At 37.7% G+C, this 19,695-nt stretch overlaps 2 protein-coding genes across 6 annotated transcripts in view; one reads left to right on the top strand and one right to left on the bottom strand.

Moving 5' to 3' along the window:
- Positions 1-3,213: 3,213 nt before the first annotated feature.
- On the top strand, positions 3,214-14,153 carry slc25a29l (solute carrier family 25 member 29-like). 3 transcript variants are annotated; one of them, XM_088002711.1, is made up of 5 exons: positions 3,216-3,556; positions 8,300-8,343; positions 8,502-9,897; positions 10,800-10,883; positions 11,891-14,153. In XM_088002711.1, the coding sequence occupies exon 5, from the start codon at positions 11,891-11,893 to the stop codon at positions 12,644-12,646; it is 756 nt and encodes a 251-aa protein (XP_087858837.1). In that variant the 5' UTR covers positions 3,216-3,556; positions 8,300-8,343; positions 8,502-9,897; positions 10,800-10,883; the 3' UTR covers positions 12,647-14,153. The 3 variants fall into 3 exon arrangements, with proteins under 3 accessions (XP_014838924.1, XP_087858837.1, XP_087858838.1); XM_014983438.2 differs by lacking the exon at positions 8,502-9,897 and having other exon boundaries at positions 3,214-3,556; XM_088002712.1 differs by lacking the exons at positions 3,216-3,556; positions 8,300-8,343 and having other exon boundaries at positions 8,351-9,897.
- Positions 14,154-14,258: 105 nt separating this feature from the next.
- The window catches only part of fancm (FA complementation group M), a 47,217-nt gene continuing 41,780 nt past the window's right edge, over positions 14,259-19,695 (bottom strand). For all 3 annotated transcript variants that reach the window (XM_014983435.2, XM_088002710.1, XM_014983436.2), the window contains 5 exons: positions 18,453-18,862; positions 17,627-17,705; positions 16,355-16,718; positions 15,548-15,842; positions 14,259-15,086 (listed from right to left, as the gene is read on the bottom strand). In XM_014983435.2, coding sequence (XP_014838921.2) covers positions 14,957-15,086; positions 15,548-15,842; positions 16,355-16,718; positions 17,627-17,705; positions 18,453-18,862 — 1,278 coding nt within the window. In that variant the 3' untranslated portion in view covers positions 14,259-14,956. The remainder of the gene's footprint in view (positions 15,087-15,547; positions 15,843-16,354; positions 16,719-17,626; positions 17,706-18,452; positions 18,863-19,695) is intronic.

Genomic DNA, 19,695 nt, shown 5'->3' with positions numbered 1-19,695 from the left:
TTTCTGCGCAGCAGCACAAAATAATTTCAAGACTGTATGATTTTATTTTAATACTGCAAACATGCAAAATCCTTTTTCAGGTTTTGGATCAACAATGAATAACATCTGTGTCCTACACAAACAAAAAGAAAATCTGATGACTATATTTACTTGATTTTGACTCAATATTTTTGACCCATGTGACAAAAAGTTTGGACACCCCTGTGCTAAGATATTCCAGCTGCTCTGTGCAATTCTCCACCACAGGCAAGAACCCATGACTGCATATTAGAGCAATCAGTTTAAAAAAATGCAAGAAAACAGATGGAAATTTCTGAGCTAGAAAATTTGCTAGAAAAAAATCTAAATTTGAGAGTAATGTCAGAAATAAGAAAAATAAAAAGTCCCCAAACTTTAAAAAATTTTATGGTGGAAATTCAGTCCCTTTTTTATCTACAATGGCTAAACCTTTAGCATAATGCGACCATCGCTATGCTTAACTGTTTTCACAGTGTTCTTGGGCTTATTAAATCTGTCACTCAGTATTTCTTATAAGATCATAAAACTTCTCTCTAGAAAGCATTTGGTTTGTCCAAATTGATGAAGTTTGAATGTTTATTTCCATTTATATAGACCCACCCAAAGTCTGATCTTATCTCTACTGCCAGATGGACCACAGAGACAATCCTGACCCCCACCTCATGAACTGTCCCTCACCTCTTGGAGGGGACGGTTTTATGGCAGGAAAGAGCTGATAAGGATTTCAGGAGAAACTTCTAATTCTTCTTTGTCAGTTACTCCTGGGTTCAGGTCAAACCAGGGTAAAAACTACATTCCACACATGTCAGTCCAATTTCCAGATCAAGCATTTTACCCAACATGTCTTCAGGTCTCTTCTGCTGTCACAGCTGCAGAAACATCTAAACATTATCTGGAAACTTCTTTAATGGAAAAACACACCTTGCAGAAATACAAAAGCACAGCAGATATAACCGGTAAATAAATGGTAAAAAGTATCATCAGTTCCATCAAAAATGAAATAATGGTAAAAATGAAATGTTCTATTACTGCCCATATCAAAAACCGGCAATCCCAGGTGAGGTAAGTCGAACTAGTAATATTAAAAACACAAATCATACAAACAGTTGCAAAAGTAGTTTTTTAAGCTGCTTTTCCTTTATCGGCTTTTGTTTTTAAAGGTCCCATAAAATTGGATGAGTGGTGTTTTGGTCAGAAAGGTGTAAATAAACGCATAAAATGAAAAACAAAAATAGTAATCGCATATCCAGCCAGAATGATGACTGAGAAAACAAGGTAGTTTCTCTGCATTTAACATTTAACTAAATGCGTATGTACATTTTTTAACCTCTGTTGATTAGAGAATTAAAATATGTTCAGCTGATTCTTGTTTTTAAAAATAATTTCAGTTGTTTGTTGCATGATCATCCAATCCACGAGAAAAAAATTATTCAAATGGATTAAAAAGCCCAAATTAACTGCATTTATGCTCATGAGTGTATAAACTTCAAACACTGCATGTCAGTGCATTGCCTACACAAAATAAAGACCTGATGATGTCCAGATCCAAAACTGATGAATGTAAAAAGAAGAAAAAATAAATGATTAAATAAAACAAAGATTTGTGTTTTAACAAGCAGATCCAGTAAAATGAGTGAAATTAACCTGCATACACAATTTTTATAATCCAAACAATATCATTCCACATAATGTACAAAACTCTACCATGCTGATAAACAGAGAAAATAAAGGACTTTCCATGAATCACTGAACAAAAGCTAGATTTCACCGCTGGCTTCTTGGAGGAACCAAAACACCAAACAGAAGTGTTTGTCCTTAAACAGAAGACAAAAAATAACAGATAAGTTCATTAATAACATTTTAAAATAGCAATGCTTGTTTAAAAAGTCCTGCCAACTAATCAGTAACTTAGCAGATCTCACTGTTCTGCACTGTTAGCAGCAAGTCGTTCTGTTCTTCAATGAGAAATCTTTCGTTGTTTGTGGTGCTTTTTATATTGCAAGAAGGGCTAAAATGCAAAATGTAAAAAACTACATGGATATTTGATATTTATATGTTAAAATGTCATATTTTATGAAAACACATAACAATTTTTCCATAAAAAATGTGGTTGTACTTCGCAACAGTTGAGGAAATATTGATTTTACTTATTATTAATACAGATAACTCAACTTTTTTGTGAATTTCACTCAAAAATTTAAATGTTCACAAATTGATCCAATCAGCGGCTCATTAAAGCTGCACTATGTAACTTTTATTTTTTTAAAATATTTGTTTTTTAACAAATTTGTCAAAACTATCACCATATCGAGACAGATAATCTATGAAAAAATTTAACTCCTCTATCTGAAGAAATGCACTGTTCCCAACCAAAAACAACCAATCAGAGCCATGAGGAGGGCCTTACTGCTGTCAATCAACCACATATAGTCAGCGAGTATATGTGATGTTATTTACTCATCAAAATCATGCCAGGAGTTTTGCTTTGATTCTTTCATGCATGTTTGAGAAATCCTTTAATTTCCATGGCAACCATTCCGCTGTTCAAAACGCCAGGGTGGACCTAGCCCCGCCTTCGAGGCATAGCTCCTCCTCAGAAATCCAGTTTCCAAGTTTCACCTGGCAGAGCAGCTCCTTCAGACTAGCCCTCAACAATTAGCAAACATCTGCTGATTATAGGAGCTACTTCTCAGTGAACCGCTAGTAAAACGTTACTAAAGGGTTAATAGAGGAGCCATGTTGTGATGGCTTCCTGAAGGCGGAGCTTCAGATAGAGACAGAGGCCCAATTTTAAGGCAAAGTCAGGTTGTTTTAAGCCAGATTTGATCTATACAGCATTTTTTTAGAACATACTTGCTTGTGTTATAAAATACTGCCTCCAAAGATAGTTAAACTTTTCAAGAATATTCCAATAATCTTGTGGATGATTTTACTGTGTATCCTTTTTGCTCAAGTGGCTCTGGGTAATTTTGATGTTGTGTTGCCTCAGAATCCTGCGGCTCACGTTGCTCAGAGGTCACGCAGTTTGCAGCAGACCATCCTGCTTCGCAAACTCACGCAAGCTGCTGCGGACCACGGCGATAACACTGTTGATTTTGACGCTGTGGGATCAGCCGCGACAATTTTAACCCACATTTAAGCCGCTGCAGCCAATGGATCCGGGGGGCGGTTAGGGCTCGCTAGGGGAGTTGTCTGCTTACAAGTAAGCCGATTGGGCCGCCTTAAAAAGGGCACACCTCCGCCTTCTGCTGCCGTACAGAAATAGAAAGGTCTGGCAGGAAGAGCAGCTCTAGTAAGGAGGACAAATTAAGACGATTTACTCGGAGTGAGAGCCGGTTTCATTAGCTGTAGTAACTGTTTACCTTCTCCAGCCGGGCTGACCACCGAGCCGGGGGGTAAATCTGCTGTTTCGTTCAGATCCAAATACAATTATTTTCTATAATTCATTCTGAATTACAGCTTAAATCCACTTGAAGGCTTCCAACTTGTTAATTCTCTAAAGGAATGGCCCTAGACTTCGCCGCTGGATGTGTGGGAGGTGAGGTTGTGTGTTTTTTCCTATCAGTGAGTTAGCATAGCTGGTTAGCATTAGCTTAAGCCTTGCCGGTGATTTTCCATCGCAGGAAGCTCATCCAGCTGGAAAATATAAGGAAAAGCTGCGAGTTTCAAACCTCTTCCGGGTCGACATAATCTTTGATAGCAACAGGGAGTGATGATGATAAAGTGGAAGCTGTGAATTAGCATTTATTTGTTAATTTATTTATTTTGGGGGGCTGGTAGTAACCCGGATGCAATTTTTGGGATCTGCAGCTCAGACGGGGAGTGGTGATTCTCAGCCTGTTTCCAAATATCCCATCAGCTGCATTAGGAAATGCCAGCACTCTGATCTTTCTACAGGTGACACAGAGTTTAATAAACTCATTTCTGTCCTCGGTTGACTGACCATTAGTCATCATCATTACACATTGGGGTAAAGGGATTGGTTTCTTAAGTATGCAACCAGTTTATCCACATATTTATCTAATATTGGATAAAAAAGAAAGAAAATTGACTGGAAACGTTTAATTTATTCATTTCAAACAGTTAAAAAATCAAAACAAAGAAAATAAGTAACCAGTAGGATAAGTGAGAACAGCTAGAATAGTTAGCTTACCATTACTTAGTTTGAAAATAAATAGGAAGAAGTTAACATTTATTATGATTTGGCTTCCAGATTATTTCTTATGATCGAAATAGATTGAAATCTTGTATTTTAGTGAAAAGTTAGTATTTCAGCTTTAAAGTTTGGGAACTTTTGTTCAATAAATTAATTTGAAACAAGTATGCACAAACAAGAACACAAATAATTAGCTTACCACTCCTTTTTGTTTGAAACAGAGTAAGAAGTGAAGACTTTTATTATGTTTTAGCTTTCAGATTATTTCCTATGATTCAAAAGATTAAAGTCTTGGGTTTTTATGGAAACTTATGTAAAAGTTGTCTTTTAACTTTAAAGTTGGACAACCTTAGTTCATTACACTATTTTTGGTGTTTAAGTAACTGACAAAAAACTTAAATGCACAGTAAAAAATACAATATTTTAGTTTTTTCCTGCATCAAGTTTCAACATTACAGGGGTACCGTATGGAGAAAATGGTTGCCAACATGTGCTGGGTTAAATTTGCTCCACCAAACTGAAGTATTAAGATGGTATAGTTGCTTCTTTTTATCAAGACTGCTTGCAGCATTGAAGTAGACGAGCTGTATGTTTTTTAGTTTTTTCTTTTTAGAAAAAGTTAAATTTTTTTGGTCTCTATAGCATCTTAGAATAGCACTTTATAACTATAGTTGCAGTCCTGAAACTGGATTTCGTTTAGATCCCAAAGAAAGTGTCTTTGCTATTGCCTCAAGTAACTTTGGATAATTCATTCGTGGATGTTGAATTATAGATGATCAGAGTGGATTCAGATTTCAACACTGTTGAATGAGAAGCTGAGAAACGGCTCAACATTTCAGGATTCATGAAAGATAAGAACAAAATAAAGTAGATGTTTTTTCCTAAATGTTAACTGTTGCAATCTGGGAGTCCTGAATCGTTCATTCTTGGTAAACTGGTTTCCACAGAAAAGCAGCAACACAAAGGTTTGGGAAACTTGTCAGCTGTTTGGTTCTTCCCTCAAGGCCGTGCTGCTAACATCTGAAAAGAGTTTGGAGGGAGATACGAGGTGCAGGTGGCACCTTAAACAAAATCAAGTTAATAATAGAAATGCAAATATTTCAGAGTCTAGAGATTCGATTCAGACATTTTTTTTAATTGAAAAGCCAGTTTTTGTATTTAAACTGTTTAGAGGTCAAATTATGTGACGAGGAAAAGACAGTGTGAACAAATAAAACATTTTAAATTCCTTTACTTTGTATTTAAACAAAAATGGGTGGGCTTAGCTGCCTAGTTTTTTTTCTTTCTTAAAATTATACTGATAATATAATTTCACAAAAAAACAAGATTAAAATTGATTTTTGGTTTTGTAGGTAATGTGCCAATTTAAATTTAAAATACTTTAATTCCTCCAAAGACAATTAAAATGTTGAGTCGTTTTGGGTGGTGATGCTGTGGACAGGAAGGAGCTCCAGTAGCAGTCAGTATTCCAGAGAATCTGTAGAAGCCTCTGACTGAAGTCTGTTCCTGTATGCTATGCTAGCAGCTAAATGTCCTGGCAGCAGAGACGATATTCCAGAGTAACTTGTTCTGGATGAAGCCATGAAATGTTGACAAGAATTGCTAATCCACATCATTTGTTTTCGCCGCTCCCTTTAAAATCTCTCTGCTTATTTTGTTTTGCAACAATGGACTTCTCAAGTAGCTTTACAAGATGTTCAACTCCAGCTTATAGCAAAAAAAAAAAAAAATAGGAGGCTGTTTTATAGTAAAATACAATCAAATCCAGTTTATAACATAAACTGGTAAAGTTTCCTCCTGGGAAAGCATGCGGTGACTGTAAGCAACTCATTTAATCAAGGTTTTACAGCTTGTTTTGATTTGGATAAATTTCCCAAATGTTCCTGGAAACTAAATAAACGTATAAGAGTTGTAGCTTTCACATTTAAATTTTAGTTTTAAAACATCACAATGTTACAATGGTGGAAAGTAGAAATACTTCTCAATCTAGAAAAGTGAAAGTTCAAAACCCTGATAGTTATTGGTTCCGAACAAAAAAAAATCCCCTTTTAAGTAAAAAAACAACAACTTGGTACTAAACAATCTTAAAGTATTTTTGTCTAGTTTTATCTTAGTTTTGTCTTATTTTAAATGTTCAAGCTTTTCTAGCTTGTTTTAGGTTAATAATTCTTATTATTGATGATAAAAGTGCTAGTTCCATTGGCACATTATTTAATCTATTATGTGGGAAAAATGTTTTATTACAAGTAAAATAATTTGTATTTTTTTAAAAACAATATTAATGAATTATTGACTTGAAAAGCTGACATTTCTTGCTGAAAAAATACTTGTAAGTTAGTTTTGTCTTATTTAAAGTGAAATAATATATTTGTAATAGAAACAAGACCAAAAATACTTGGTAAGATTTTGTTTTTGCAGTGCAGCGTCTGTTTTTTCTGCGTGTACTAACTCACTATAAATAACCACTTAGGGTTTTCTGAGAAACATTTCTGGGGAATGTTTCTCACAAAAGTCCCACATAAGTCAGCGAGTTAAAACCATCCCAGAATCAATCACAAAAAGTTTATTTTTACGCATGTTTGGATTTCAAATTGTGCTTTGGCTCATAAATTGATATAATTGCTGTAAAATTGAGTTTTGGGATCATTGACATGAGTCAAGGACAGGCCGCATTACGACTGACGTCACTGCTTACGGAGCAGCGACCGACTGATAACTCAACACCACAACACCTGGCAGGATTGCAAAGGGAGCAAAAAACAAATAGATTCCACAAATGTATATAAAAAAATACATTTATAGCTGCAGAAATGTGTGATAAAACTTGATTAAATGTCAAAATGTAAACGGATTTGCTTAAAAATGTCAGTTTGGTGTCATTTGAACAAATATCTCCACTCCTAAGAAAAATAATTTGCTTTTTACTTTTTAGTGTCAGAACATGAGATAAATATTAACATCACATGAAAAGATACTTAAGAATTATTTAAATTAGGGGGGAAAAACTATCAAAACCAACCTGTTCAATGTGGAAAAAGTAATTTTCTCTTTAAATTTAACTACCAGAATCTTTCAGTAACTGTCTGAAATATTTATTTTACTCTGGATGGATTTTGAGTCACTATTCTTTGTTTTAATCAGCCACATTGGATGGTTTTCTAGCAACATTTAATTGAAAGTATGGATTTATAGTAATCCCAGAGCGAATTTAAGGTGCATGCTGGTTTGTTTTGGATCATTTTCATGCTAAACAACTCAAATATAATTTAAGATTAAAGTCACAAACTAATGGTCAAACGTTTTCCTTTGGGATTTTCTTCTTGTAACTTTCTTCACTTAGCTTTCACGCTGTTATTGTCCGTGTTTTCAAGACCAGAAATATTTCCAAATTGCTGTATTGGATTTTTCTGATATGATTTGATAGTTTGGTAGATTTGATTGGGCAGCAAAATTGCAACATTTATTAAATTTTTTCAGCTGCTGCGTTTGTGTCAAACAATTTGAAAAACCTGTTCCCCTCCTCGCCTGTGGGGGCCCTGTACCAAGAACCACTGAAAAAAAAACCCGACGTGAAAACATCCAAATAAAGACAGAATTAAACTTCCTCCGTACAAATGTAAATAAAAATGTTTGTAGGATTTTTTTATTTTTGTAAAAAACTACAAGCCATTTCTCCTGCTAGCACTAAGCTAGCGTGCTTTCTGGTTGCATTTACCCAGAATGCCTTGCTCTGTGGTCCACTTTCTGCTTTTGGAGTTAGTGGTTTAATTGCAGATTCACACCGGACTGTTTAGAAAAGCAAACTACAGTTCGATTAAATCGGACTAAACGGGGCTGGTGTCGATTCACCGTTAGCCGATTTCAAATTTATTTGTCGCACATTTAAAACAACTGCAGTTGACTAAAGTGCTTCGCAATTTACAACAACCATAAAATAAAGATTAAAACACAGATATTAAACAGAAACGAAGCAGAGTTATAGTCAAAATTTATTTGCTTTCTGCTTGGATTTACTTGTTGCTATATTTAGTGATTCTTCTGAAAAAAAAAATAATCAGGAAGTCAGAAAACTGCAATCAGTGCACAGATATACTCTTGTATATATTAAGTTTTATTATTTTGCAGGTGCTGCTGGTGTTTTGGTCGGCCATCCATTTGATACTGTAAAGGTGGGTGTTTCCTAATACTTTCCTTTGATTTTCTTTCACTCTTGTTAGGCAATAAACATAATTTAGTGAATTTACATTTTTTGAATAACAGAACATAAACATTTTCGACATAAGGATGAAGTTTGTAATCATTTTTCCCATGTATGTTTTATTTTTAGAGCATATTTCACTAAATTGGGGCCAGAAAATCCTCTGACGGGACAATACTTCCTAATCCAACCCAGTTATTCATTTTCTTAAACTACAAAACCCTAAAAAAAATTTAATTTCCGGTGTGTTTACCTCAGAGAATGTGTGTGAATATTAGCAGCATTTTGCATGAATCCAGTAACTCATAGGATATGTTCACACTGCAGCCTGAAGTGACCCAAATCTGATTTTATTTCATTTTTTTGTAATTTTTTTTTCCAACTGTGACTTTGTATTTAAATAAATGACAAGTATACAGAAGATTTACATAGGAATTTTCCTGAGGGCCTTTTCATTAGTAGACTGTTATTGTTTTAACCTATAGTTCCATATCTTTATTTACATGAGGAAAACATGGTGCTTTATTGGTAAATTTACATTTATAAATGTAAAAAGTTCATTATAAAAAAAACATTTAGGATCCTTTCTGGAGAATTTAGAAAAACAGAATAAAACATTTCCCTAACTTAAGTAAAAACACCTCAAAATATGGTTATTAATAAATCTCCTTACAAAGGTCTGTGCCAAAAGATGTGTCACAGTATCTTTAATTTTGACCGCAGGGTAAATTTTGTAAAGAATTTTAAATCACATTTCCTTCACATTGTTTACAATGAAATATTTATAGGGGATCATCCAGGCAGTTTTCCAGTTGATATCCGTCCAAATATGAGACTTTAATGAAACTGCGAAAGACCTGAAATGTCCCGCATACGCAGTAGAGGGCGCCACGGCGCAGTAACGACCCAAATAGCGAGCATGCGTAATGATAAAAAGAAGTGTTTGCGGAAGTAAACATGAATGCTAATATTTTACGATTTTAAAGTTGTCCGACCGGAGTCATCACATTAACAACATAACCCTCATTATTGTCCGCCATAGTTGTTTTTTCTTTGTTTGCGCGTATCAGGACGCATAATAGTGACGTTCGTCGAGCATCAGTGACGTTCCGGTCGGATGAATGCGACCTTATCAGATACATGACGGATTTAGAGCCACATATCCAATCAAAAAATCCAGTTTCTATTGTTCAGACCGTCATAAAAAATCGGATTCTAGTCACTTCCGGCTGCAGTGTGAACGTAGCCGTCATAAAGTAAATAAATATCTCCGTGCTGGAAAAGCGTCCGCTGCTGGCATGGTGAGGAAGCTTCTTCACATGAAGGGGAATGTTAGCGTTGCAGCTTGTTGTAGAGGCTGAATGGATGTTGGTTGTAGTTCTTTTTACACCTTGCTGTTTGATGTCATTTCTCCCTGAGCCGGTGTCTGCTTGGGGCTCGGGGCGGCTGTCTTTAACAGCTACAGTGTCACTGTGTTGTAGATGAGAGAGAGAAATAAACAACCTCTCCACGGAAATGTGACCTAGTAAGTATGGTCCAGGTCTTTCTTTATCTCACCCAATGTCCTGTCTTGAGCTATAGAAATATAAAAGCCAAGAAGGCATTTTTATTTTTTTCTCCTATTTATTTTTATTTTATTTTTACTCAACGTTTTACTCGGTAATGTTGCACCCCATAAGCATTTTAACCCTTCAAACGAATGATTGTCTGCTTATTTCCCTGCTTCGTACACTGAAAAAACACAACCTTACCAAGTATTTTTGGTCTAGTTTTTAGTGTAACTTTAGAATACTGAAGCTCTTTAACTCTTTCTAAATCATTAATAATAGTTAATGTTACTAAAAAATTAAGCTTACAAATGCTTATTGTGCTTACAAAATAGTCTGAAACATTTAGTGTAATAAAATAAATAGGTGAGACAAGAAACTAGTAGGTTTTATCGCCTTCTCACAATTAATGCATAATAAATGGTTATTAATGATTTAGAAAGTGTTTAGAGATGAATTAATGACATCTATAAGGGGAGCCTTATGGAAAAGTGGTACCTTAGTACACTTAAAACATGAAAACTAAGTTATAAGTAAGTTTTCAGTAAGATACTGAAGCTGGTTGTAAGTAAATAATTCCTTTAATATTGACAGAAAAAGTACTGGTTAAATTGGCAAATTATTTCACTTAAAACACTGAGAAAAAATTATTATAAGTAAAATAATCTGCCAATGAAACAAGTACTTTTTCTGCAATTTTAAAGAGCTATTTACTAAAAAGTTACAATTTCTTATTTCAAGTGTACTAAGATATTTGCACTATAAAAACGACCAAAATTACTTGGTAAGATTTTGTGATTTTTGCAGTGATATATAGTCACTGTGCTCTTTATTTTGTGCCTTTCAAATGCTCCGCTAACGTTAGCGCTGTCGTCCCCAGGTGCGGCTTCAGGTTCAAAATGTGGACAAACCTCTTTACCGCGGGACATTTCACTGCTTTCAGTCGATCGTGCGCCAAGAATCGGTAAGTGTCGCCTTCTCTGTTATCCTACTTGGGTTTTAAGTGTCAAGTTTCAGCTCCATCTGCGATTACATGCATCAGCCCCACCTTAGAGAGAAGAGTGTCTTCCAGCTGGGATCAGGGAGCTAAATAAGGCTTTGGACTTTTGTGCTATTCATGGCGTATGCTCGGTCTCATCGCTTTCACACATGGTGGAATTATGATTGTCATTTCACTTCTAGTTGATTCAAAACTTAGAAACTTGGTTGCATTTAGTTGGAGTCATGATTGTAAGTTAATGCAGCAGAATATTTAAAAAATCTTTAAAGAACCTAAATTGGCATAGATGTTCCCAGGAGCCTGCTTGTTTGAAAAATTTAAGATGGTTGCAATTAAAAATTTATTTTTGAGCTATATTTGCTAATATTTACCATAGATGGATATTTTGGCGTCAAATAAGGCATGATTGGACAATAAAAATATTTACTGAGATTTTTTTCTGATTTTTCTGGATGTTTGCACTAAAATATCCAATTAGATGAACGTGTTTGTCAAATTATAGTCTGCATATACTGAACCATGGAAACCATTTATATTTTCTTTGTATGTTTTTTTTTTTTTTTTTTTTTTTTGGTGGACATACGTCAAAATGGCTGCCATGGTTGTAATGGAGAATAAATGTTTGCACAAAAATCGGCAGTAGTTATTGCCAGTAGGAAACTAGCTACCACCAATTATTAGCAAACTCAGTAGTTAGCTATTACATTGGTGGTAGCTAATGCTACTATTAGCTACCACCAATGTAGTAGAACAAAAATTAGTAAAATCTGTCAAACTCAAAAAGTAGTGGAAGCTAACGCTAAGCACAAAAAAACATTGTCATAAACTAACGCCAAACTGCTAAACACAAATTTATCAGGAAATAATGCAAACAGTTAAGATGTCTTCATCTGTTGCACGTCTGCGTCTCGTTTTATGTTTCTTTTATAAACCCAGGCGAAAGAAAACCTCTTTGTTTGTCCTGTGTACAGATGCTCGGTCTGTATAAAGGGATCGGTTCTCCAATGATGGGGCTGACGTTCATCAACGCCATCGTCTTTGGCGTCCAAGGCAACGCCATGCGGAAGCTCGGCCGCGACACGCCCCTCAACCAGTTCCTGGCGGGTGCCGCCGCCGGAGCCATCCAATGCGTCATCTGCTGCCCGATGGAGCTGGCGAAGACGCGCATGCAGATGCAGGGAACCGGCGAGAAGAAGTCCAAGAAGAAGATGTACAAGAACTCCCTGGACTGCCTGGTGAGAATCTACAGGAAGGAAGGGTTCCGGGGCATCAACCGCGGCATGGTGACCACGCTGCTGCGCGAGACGCCCGGCTTCGGTGTGTACTTCCTGGCGTACGACGTGCTGACGCGTTCGCTGGGCTGCGAGCCGGAGGACCCGTACATGATCCCGAAGCTGCTGTTCGCCGGCGGGATGTCGGGCATCGCCTCCTGGCTCTCCACATACCCGGTGGACGTCATCAAGTCGCGGCTGCAGGCCGACGGCGTCGGCGGCGTCAACAAATACGGCAGCATCGCGGACTGCGTCAGGCAGAGCTTACAGAAGGAGGGGTACCGGGTGTTCACACGCGGCCTCACGTCCACGCTGCTGCGCGCCTTCCCGGTCAACGCCACCACCTTCGCCACTGTGACTCTGTTTTTAATGTACATGCGACGGGAGGAGGAATGCAGCATGCAGAACACTGAGCCGCCTGCCGTGCAGCTGCAGCCGCAACCAACCAGCATGTAAGGTGCAGATTAGCTGATGCGCACCTCTCCATCCGTCTGTGGTATTTAAAAACTTTTTTTTAAAACTAAAAGCTGAATTTGTGTGTATATATGGCTTCTTTTCTCACCCATGCTTTTGTACAATAGTTATATTGGGAACAGTAACGTAAGGGTGCACCGATTGCAGCTTTCAGGCCGAACTCAGGTCTTTAAGAAACATACATTGGTTCTGCAATCATGTCAACGGTTAGCATTACTTTCTGCTAATTTCATGTTTAGCGATTTGGAGTTAGTTTCTGTCAATGCTCTGTATCTTTAAAAAAAAGCCGATTTCGATTTTGGACGATACTGTTTGTTTTTTTTGTTTGAAATGTTGGTAAATGTAGCAGTTTGTAACATTGAGGTGACTATTGTTAACTGCAACCGTGCGGTTGAAATAAGATCGGCTTTACATGCAAGTATCGGCCGATCACCCAAAACAAATCGGTGCACCCCTACTGTATCGTTACTGTAATTGTTACAAACAAGTTTAAAAACTATAATGCTGTTTAGTAAGGATGCATCAATATGAAAATATGAGCCAATAACCATATTTGATGTTAGTATTTAGAGATATTATCTATATTTCACCACTTTTACGACACATTTGGGGTGAAAAATGAATATATATTGTTCATATCTGACAAATATTGTCCGATACCGATGTTGGTTCCGATACTATCTAGGTCAGATAGTGACTGCATGCATGTAAATTGGTGCAGTTATTCTGGTCATTTTTTATGATATTAACTTATCAAAACTATCATGATTATCTGGCATCTTGCAATAACGGAGAATAGTTTACAAAAACGTTCCCAAAGTATTTTTAACAGGTCGGCTGGCTTTGTGTGACTTTAACCTCCTTGTAGTGTTGCATAAATACATTTTTGGATATTTTCTCAGATAAAATCAAACATAAGTCTGCGTTTTAAAGAAGCACCTTATATAACCACATGAATGGTTGAAGCTAAGGCGAAATGTTTGTTCTTTTTTTTGCAGTAACTACTTAAAACACTGAATGCTGTGTTTAGAGTTGGGTTGGAAGAAATGAAAACTGTTAGCAGAAGTCACTTTGTCCACAAGGGGGCAGCAGCAGACCAGCTACGTTCACCTATTTGCATCAATAGCTGCTCTTTTTACATGACTGCATATTTTACTGAATAGCATGGATTAAACTGGATGAATGTTGAGACTTAAGAGCTTAAATGTGGGTTAAATTTCCCAATAATCATGAGTAATATCCCTGTATGTAGATGGTGCGTGTTGTGTTGGACATAATGTACATTAATGTGAAAGTGCTGCTGATTGTTGAGGCTTTAGAATGACTTTTTTGTAATTTTGTTTGCCTTTTTTCTAAGTTGGAAGGACTGCTTTAGCTGTCGAATGCTGCTTTGTATCCTGTGCTTGATTCTGTACGATACTTTGCACCAAAGTAGCCATTCAAATGTAGATCTTTAAAAAAAAAAAATAAAGATTTGTTTTCTAAGACAGTTTGCACAAGTGTTAATTGTGGAAAATTAAAGCAGTTTGACTCAGTAGATGCTGACCCCTAGCGGTGAAAAGCAATATTACAAGTATAAAAATGCAAATCAGAATAAATAAAAAAATATTTATTGTACTTTAATGCATTATTTGACAAAAGTGCTTTAGAGTTCTTGATCAGGACCTTGGTGTTAAATTGGTCAAAAAACGAACGGCTGAGAATAAAAACAAACATTTTATCCACTTTAATGTTGAGGTTTGTTCCTTTTTAACTCTGGGGTGTCCAAAGTAAGGTCCGGGGGCCATTTGTGGCTCTTGAAATTATTTTGTTTGGTCGTAACCACAACACAAGAATGATCATTTTTAAAAAAAAGTTTTTCTTTTAATGAGGCAACAATCCGAAGTCCTATTTTAAGTTCTGGATCTTTAATGAATGTTGAGGCCTGCCAGTAGATAAAATTAAACAGCTTTGGATCCTGGGGCAAAAAGTTTGGACACCCCTGGTTTACTTGTGCAAAAGATGAGGTGTTTCTCTCACTGAGGAATTTCAACAAAGTTACACAGTAACTGGAATCAGCAAATCAGAACAAAAGTGCAATAATTCCATAATAATCAGGTGACTATTAAATGTAAATGAAATGTAACAAATTCATGATGCATTTAAATGTTAATGGATGTATTCCCGTTTTTTGTTTTAAATATCCTCTGCAGGTTTTTATTTTCTGAATATTTATTGAATTGTTGCACTTCTGAGCCTTGATATTTTTGCCAAAGCGGCTGAATAGATTGACGTCGCGTCTCCTTCGGGGCTCTAGCCGATTTTTCCAGCTTTGGGTGTTTTGGTGAAAAGGGTGCAGTCACAGGAGCGACGCAGGAAGCGGTAGATCTCCTCGGCTCTGGCTCGGCTCATGCAGCCGCCTTTCTGGATCGACTCAACGGAGCTGGAAGAAAAAACCGAGGAGAAAATACAGAATTATGACGCATTTATGAGTTTTCCTGATTCTCTACTGACTCAATTATAAAATAAATAAATTGGTCTATTCACAGATTGATAAATAAATGGATGGATGGATGAGGGATAAACTGTTGCATGGATAGAAGGATGAGAAGACGGATGAATAAGGGGACAAATGAACGGAGGAATAACTGAACCGATGGATGGATGTAGGAGTGGATAAGAGAAAGAGGTGAACACCTTCACCAAAAATGAATGGATGAGAGAACAAATGGTCAAAAGGAAGGATGGGTGAATGGTTTCATGAATAAGCAGAGATTAATGGATGAACGCACTGATGAACAGAAGTATGGATGAATAGAGATGAATAGAAAGAGGCATAAACGGATAGACGATCCATTTAAAGGGACGGTGCCGGACCCGTCCCGGTTCTGTCAGAACCTTTACCTGTTCATCAGCTGTGCGACGCTGCTGAAGTTGTGCAGCAGGTTGAGAGCGTGAACATGGCTGACCGAAGGCAGACTCAGGTACATCTGCAGCGCCTCCTCCCTACGCTGACCTTTGACCTTCAGGGGCACCGCGATGCCCTGACCTTTACGGCTCTCCAGCTTGGCCAGGTCCACCAACAACCCAGCGCTCTCCTCGGCACCGTCGCTCCACAGGAGGCGAATCCCGGCCCGGACCAAGGCCACTAGAGTGTTGTCATAGTAACGGGTTCGCTGGAAAGGGCGGGAAACTTCACCTACGTCGTAAACAAAAACGGTCAGGCTTGTTTGTCACTTTTATAAAAAAAAAAATGTTTTTCACTTGTGTTATTGTCGTCTGGAGTCAGAAACAGCCAATCAGAGCCAGGGGGAGGGGCTTAGCGCTGACAATAATCCTCATGTAAGCTGCAGCTGGTGGTTCACCACAACTTACCCTGCCACAAATGCTAATGCTAGTTAGCACAGCCACCGATGAACAGCCTTCCTGTAACTGCAAGTTGTTTCTCTGCCATTTGGACATTGAGCAGCGCATACATGAGCCTGATAGACAGTGTTAATACCTTCCACCTGGCTCTGATTAGTTGTTTGTGATCAAGAAGAGGTAAACAAATTTTTCATATTTATCTGTCTCCATACCATACAGTGAAAATTTTAACAAATATGGAAAAACATATTTTTTAAACATAACTTTATAGCTTTTCTTGTAAAAGTAACAACTTTTAATAATACACTGCAGCTTTAAATCAGGCCGTAAATCTTTAAAACCCACCCTGCTTGGACCGATCTTTCTCCACTATCAGACACACTCGCTCAAACAACCCCTGCATGTTGCTCAATCTCTCCGCCAGTCGCTTCCGGTTCTGCATCGCGGCCAAATCCGATTGGCTCTGCCTCATTACCGCCATGCGGTTGCTCACGATGAAGTAGTTGCTGTCCAGCGAGCAGACGTGGACGTCAGCCCCGTGGCGCTGACGCAGACTCATCACCAGCTCCACCATGCCGCCGGTGGAGCGGCTGTCCATCAGGATGCTGACCGACCCGGGGAGAGGCGGCGGCGGCGGCGGCTCGGTCACCGCCGGTACCGGATCCTGAGGAGCGGACCCCTGAGCCGCTGAGGACGCGGAAGGACTTCCCTGCAAAGTTAGGGTGAGAGGTCACAAGCTGCGCTTCCGTTACAAGTGTGCGCAAATTTTTGTCGATGTTGTAATAATAAAATAAAAAAACAGACAATTTAGCAACAGCTGCGTTTCCATTACGCAAGACGATATTAAAATCACACGTGAATAAGCTCGTGCTCGCGATACGTCACTAAAAAAACAATGCAGCGACGGGTGACGCATTGAAGTTACGCTCATAATCAGTAATCAGAGACGTCGCGTCAAACCCCTTAAAATTGGGAGCGGCTACAAATGAGGCATTTTGGGGAAATTGTATTTGCTAATTTTACAGAAAAGCGACGAATTCAACATATTTAAATGGCACACAACTTTCTATAAACTGTACACACAATCCGGAAGAAAACTAAACAAACCATCATGCTCTTACTACTTCCTGTCGTCTTCTTTGTTGTTTCCGCCAGTAGTAACATCCGGTTGTTGATCAAACTTTATTATTAATATTAACATCTACAATCAACCTCAAAAAGATACCATACTTTATGTTTTCACAACACATACAGAAAAAAACAAACAAAACTAAAAAATAAGAAAAAACCAACACAACCCAAAATAAATCGAGACTTTGGCAGAGCAACTTTTAATACACAACATAAAAGAAATATATAAAAACAAGAAAATTCAATGTTAAAGTGCTAATGTTTTCAAAAAGAAGTTGAGTCAAAAGCATGCGACTTAACAAAAGTGTTTTCAGTACAGTTTGGCAAAATAAATCTGTTGCAGCTGGGAAAAAAACACCTCGTTCGAGCACAAAAACGGGAGTTTTTTCTAAACTGTTCTTTCTATTAAGCAGATTTGTTTTTGCAGTTTTATAGTGAATGGAAACACAGCTATTGTTTCTCTTAATAATTGTGGAGTTTCTTTACTGTTATTGAAGTCGGCTCTTGCTCTGCAAAGTCGAGCTCATCCGAGAGCAGATGCTCATTCTCTAACCTCTGACGATACCTGCAGAAAACAGAAAATTATTAGCACTGGGCAATAAATCAATAACATATATCGCATTAGACACATAATATCAAGAGAAAACGAGTTAAATAATAATTTAAGTGAAGTCTGATCCAAAGTAGGTAAAGGAAGGGCTTTAGCTGCTCCTGACTCACTCATGTTTAGTTACCTTGCAGCAACATGTTGACAAACTTTCTAGAAACTTTCTTGTTGTTCTTGCTTTGAGTTTGTCTCTCCATAAGCCTGTTACAATAACAATATTGCTGGACGATAAATTGTCCCAGACGTTATTGTGAAGAAGCTAGTTGAGACCAAAGCAACAGAATGAAGACTTTTCTCAACCAGTTTTTGGTAGAAACGGAGAAGAATGATAAATCATGCAAATGGAAATGATTGAGTTTTTTTAATTTATTGTATAATTGATTTATTCCTTATTGCGACAGGGCTATATCTTCAAAAGCTTAAATAAACCTTAAATATAAAAAAAGCTTTCTCTAAGGGGAAGGCGTCAGAGGAATATTCGATTGAATTCAAAATACGTCATTGATCAAAAGGGAAATTAAATGTTGTAACTCATATTAATTGAAATTCTTCAGTGTTATCGTAGATGGTGACGGCTGTTGGAGGACAGATCTCTTGTAGCAGTCCGTATTACAGCAAATGTGAAGAAGACTCTGACTGAAGATACTGTGTTTTCCTAAGATAGTCTCCTGAGGAGGACGGTCAGTATGTCATCAAGCTACTTACCTCTCATGTTGCTGCTCTTCACTCTGTTCTTTACTCAATAATGAGACTTTAGATGCTACGCTAGCATAAGCAGAGGACGCTCTTTTCTGCCCGCTGGGATCTGGATTCTGATTTTTGCCCACTTCCTCAGTCTCCTCTTCGCTGGACTCGTTCAGGCAGATGACTCGCGAGCGTTTGGTTCTGGTTCTTTGCTCTGCGGCGGGCTGAGTTCTGGCGTCGGTTTCGAGTCCCGCTCTGGCTTTGTGCAGGAAAATGCGCCGTCTGGTTGCGTACTGCCGTCTCCCGTCGGTGAGCGACACGTCAGGCAGAAGTTCGACATCTTCAGGCTCTTCCTCGTTACTCTCCCCATCTTCTTCATCACTGCCAACCACAAAGCTGTCCTCTGCATACGTCTCATCCATCTCAGGCACCTGCCAACAAAAGGTCACTGTTTGTGTGTTTTCCAGGCATATAGTGGCATTTTGTAGCACAATTAAGTAATGATGTAACCTTCAGCTGCTACTCAAATACACTGCAAAAACACACAATCTTACCAAGTAGTTTTAGTCTTGTTTCTAGTGCCAATATCTTACTACACTTAAATTAAGACAAAAGTAACTTGCCACCAAGGTATAATAAATTGTTTTATACTTTAATATTGATGAAAAAGTACTTGTTCCATAAGCAAATTATTTTACTTATAACAATATACTTGTACTTATTATAAGTAAATTTATGTGCCAAAAGAATTAGTACTTTTTAAAGTTATTTACTTAAAACAAGCTATTATATCTTGTTGAAATGATACTTGTAAGTTAGTTTTGTCTAACTTTTTATGTATAATAAGATATTTGGATTAGAAACAAGAATAAAAACACTTATATTGATATTTGGTGTTTTTGCAGCGTATGACTTTAAAAGAAATTTGACTGTAATTTAATGCCTTGAAATTGGGCCTCTGTCTCTTTAAGAACTCCCACTTCTTTCTGAAACTCTGCCTTCAGGAAGCAATCACAGCATGGCTCCTTTATTAACCCTTTAACAACATTTTTGCCAGCGTTGCCCTGAGAAGTAGTTTGTTTAATGAGCTCAGCAGGTGTTTGCTAATTGCTGCTGGCTAGTCTGAAGGATCTGAGTAGGGGAGTCATGGGGGAGGGCTGCTCTGTGGGGCAGGAAGCTTGGAAACTGTAGCTACGCTACGCCTCGAAGGCGGGGCTACGTCCACCCTGGCGTTTTACACAGCTGAATGGTTGCCATAGAGATT

Source organism: Poecilia mexicana, unplaced genomic scaffold (assembly GCF_051168715.1).
Source record: "Poecilia mexicana isolate PSO_F unplaced genomic scaffold, ASM5116871v1 scaffold_22, whole genome shotgun sequence".
NCBI lineage: Eukaryota > Metazoa > Chordata > Actinopteri > Cyprinodontiformes > Poeciliidae > Poecilia > Poecilia mexicana.
The sequence above is the reverse complement of the archived record's forward strand: the minus strand, read 5'-3'. Positions and strand labels throughout refer to the sequence as shown.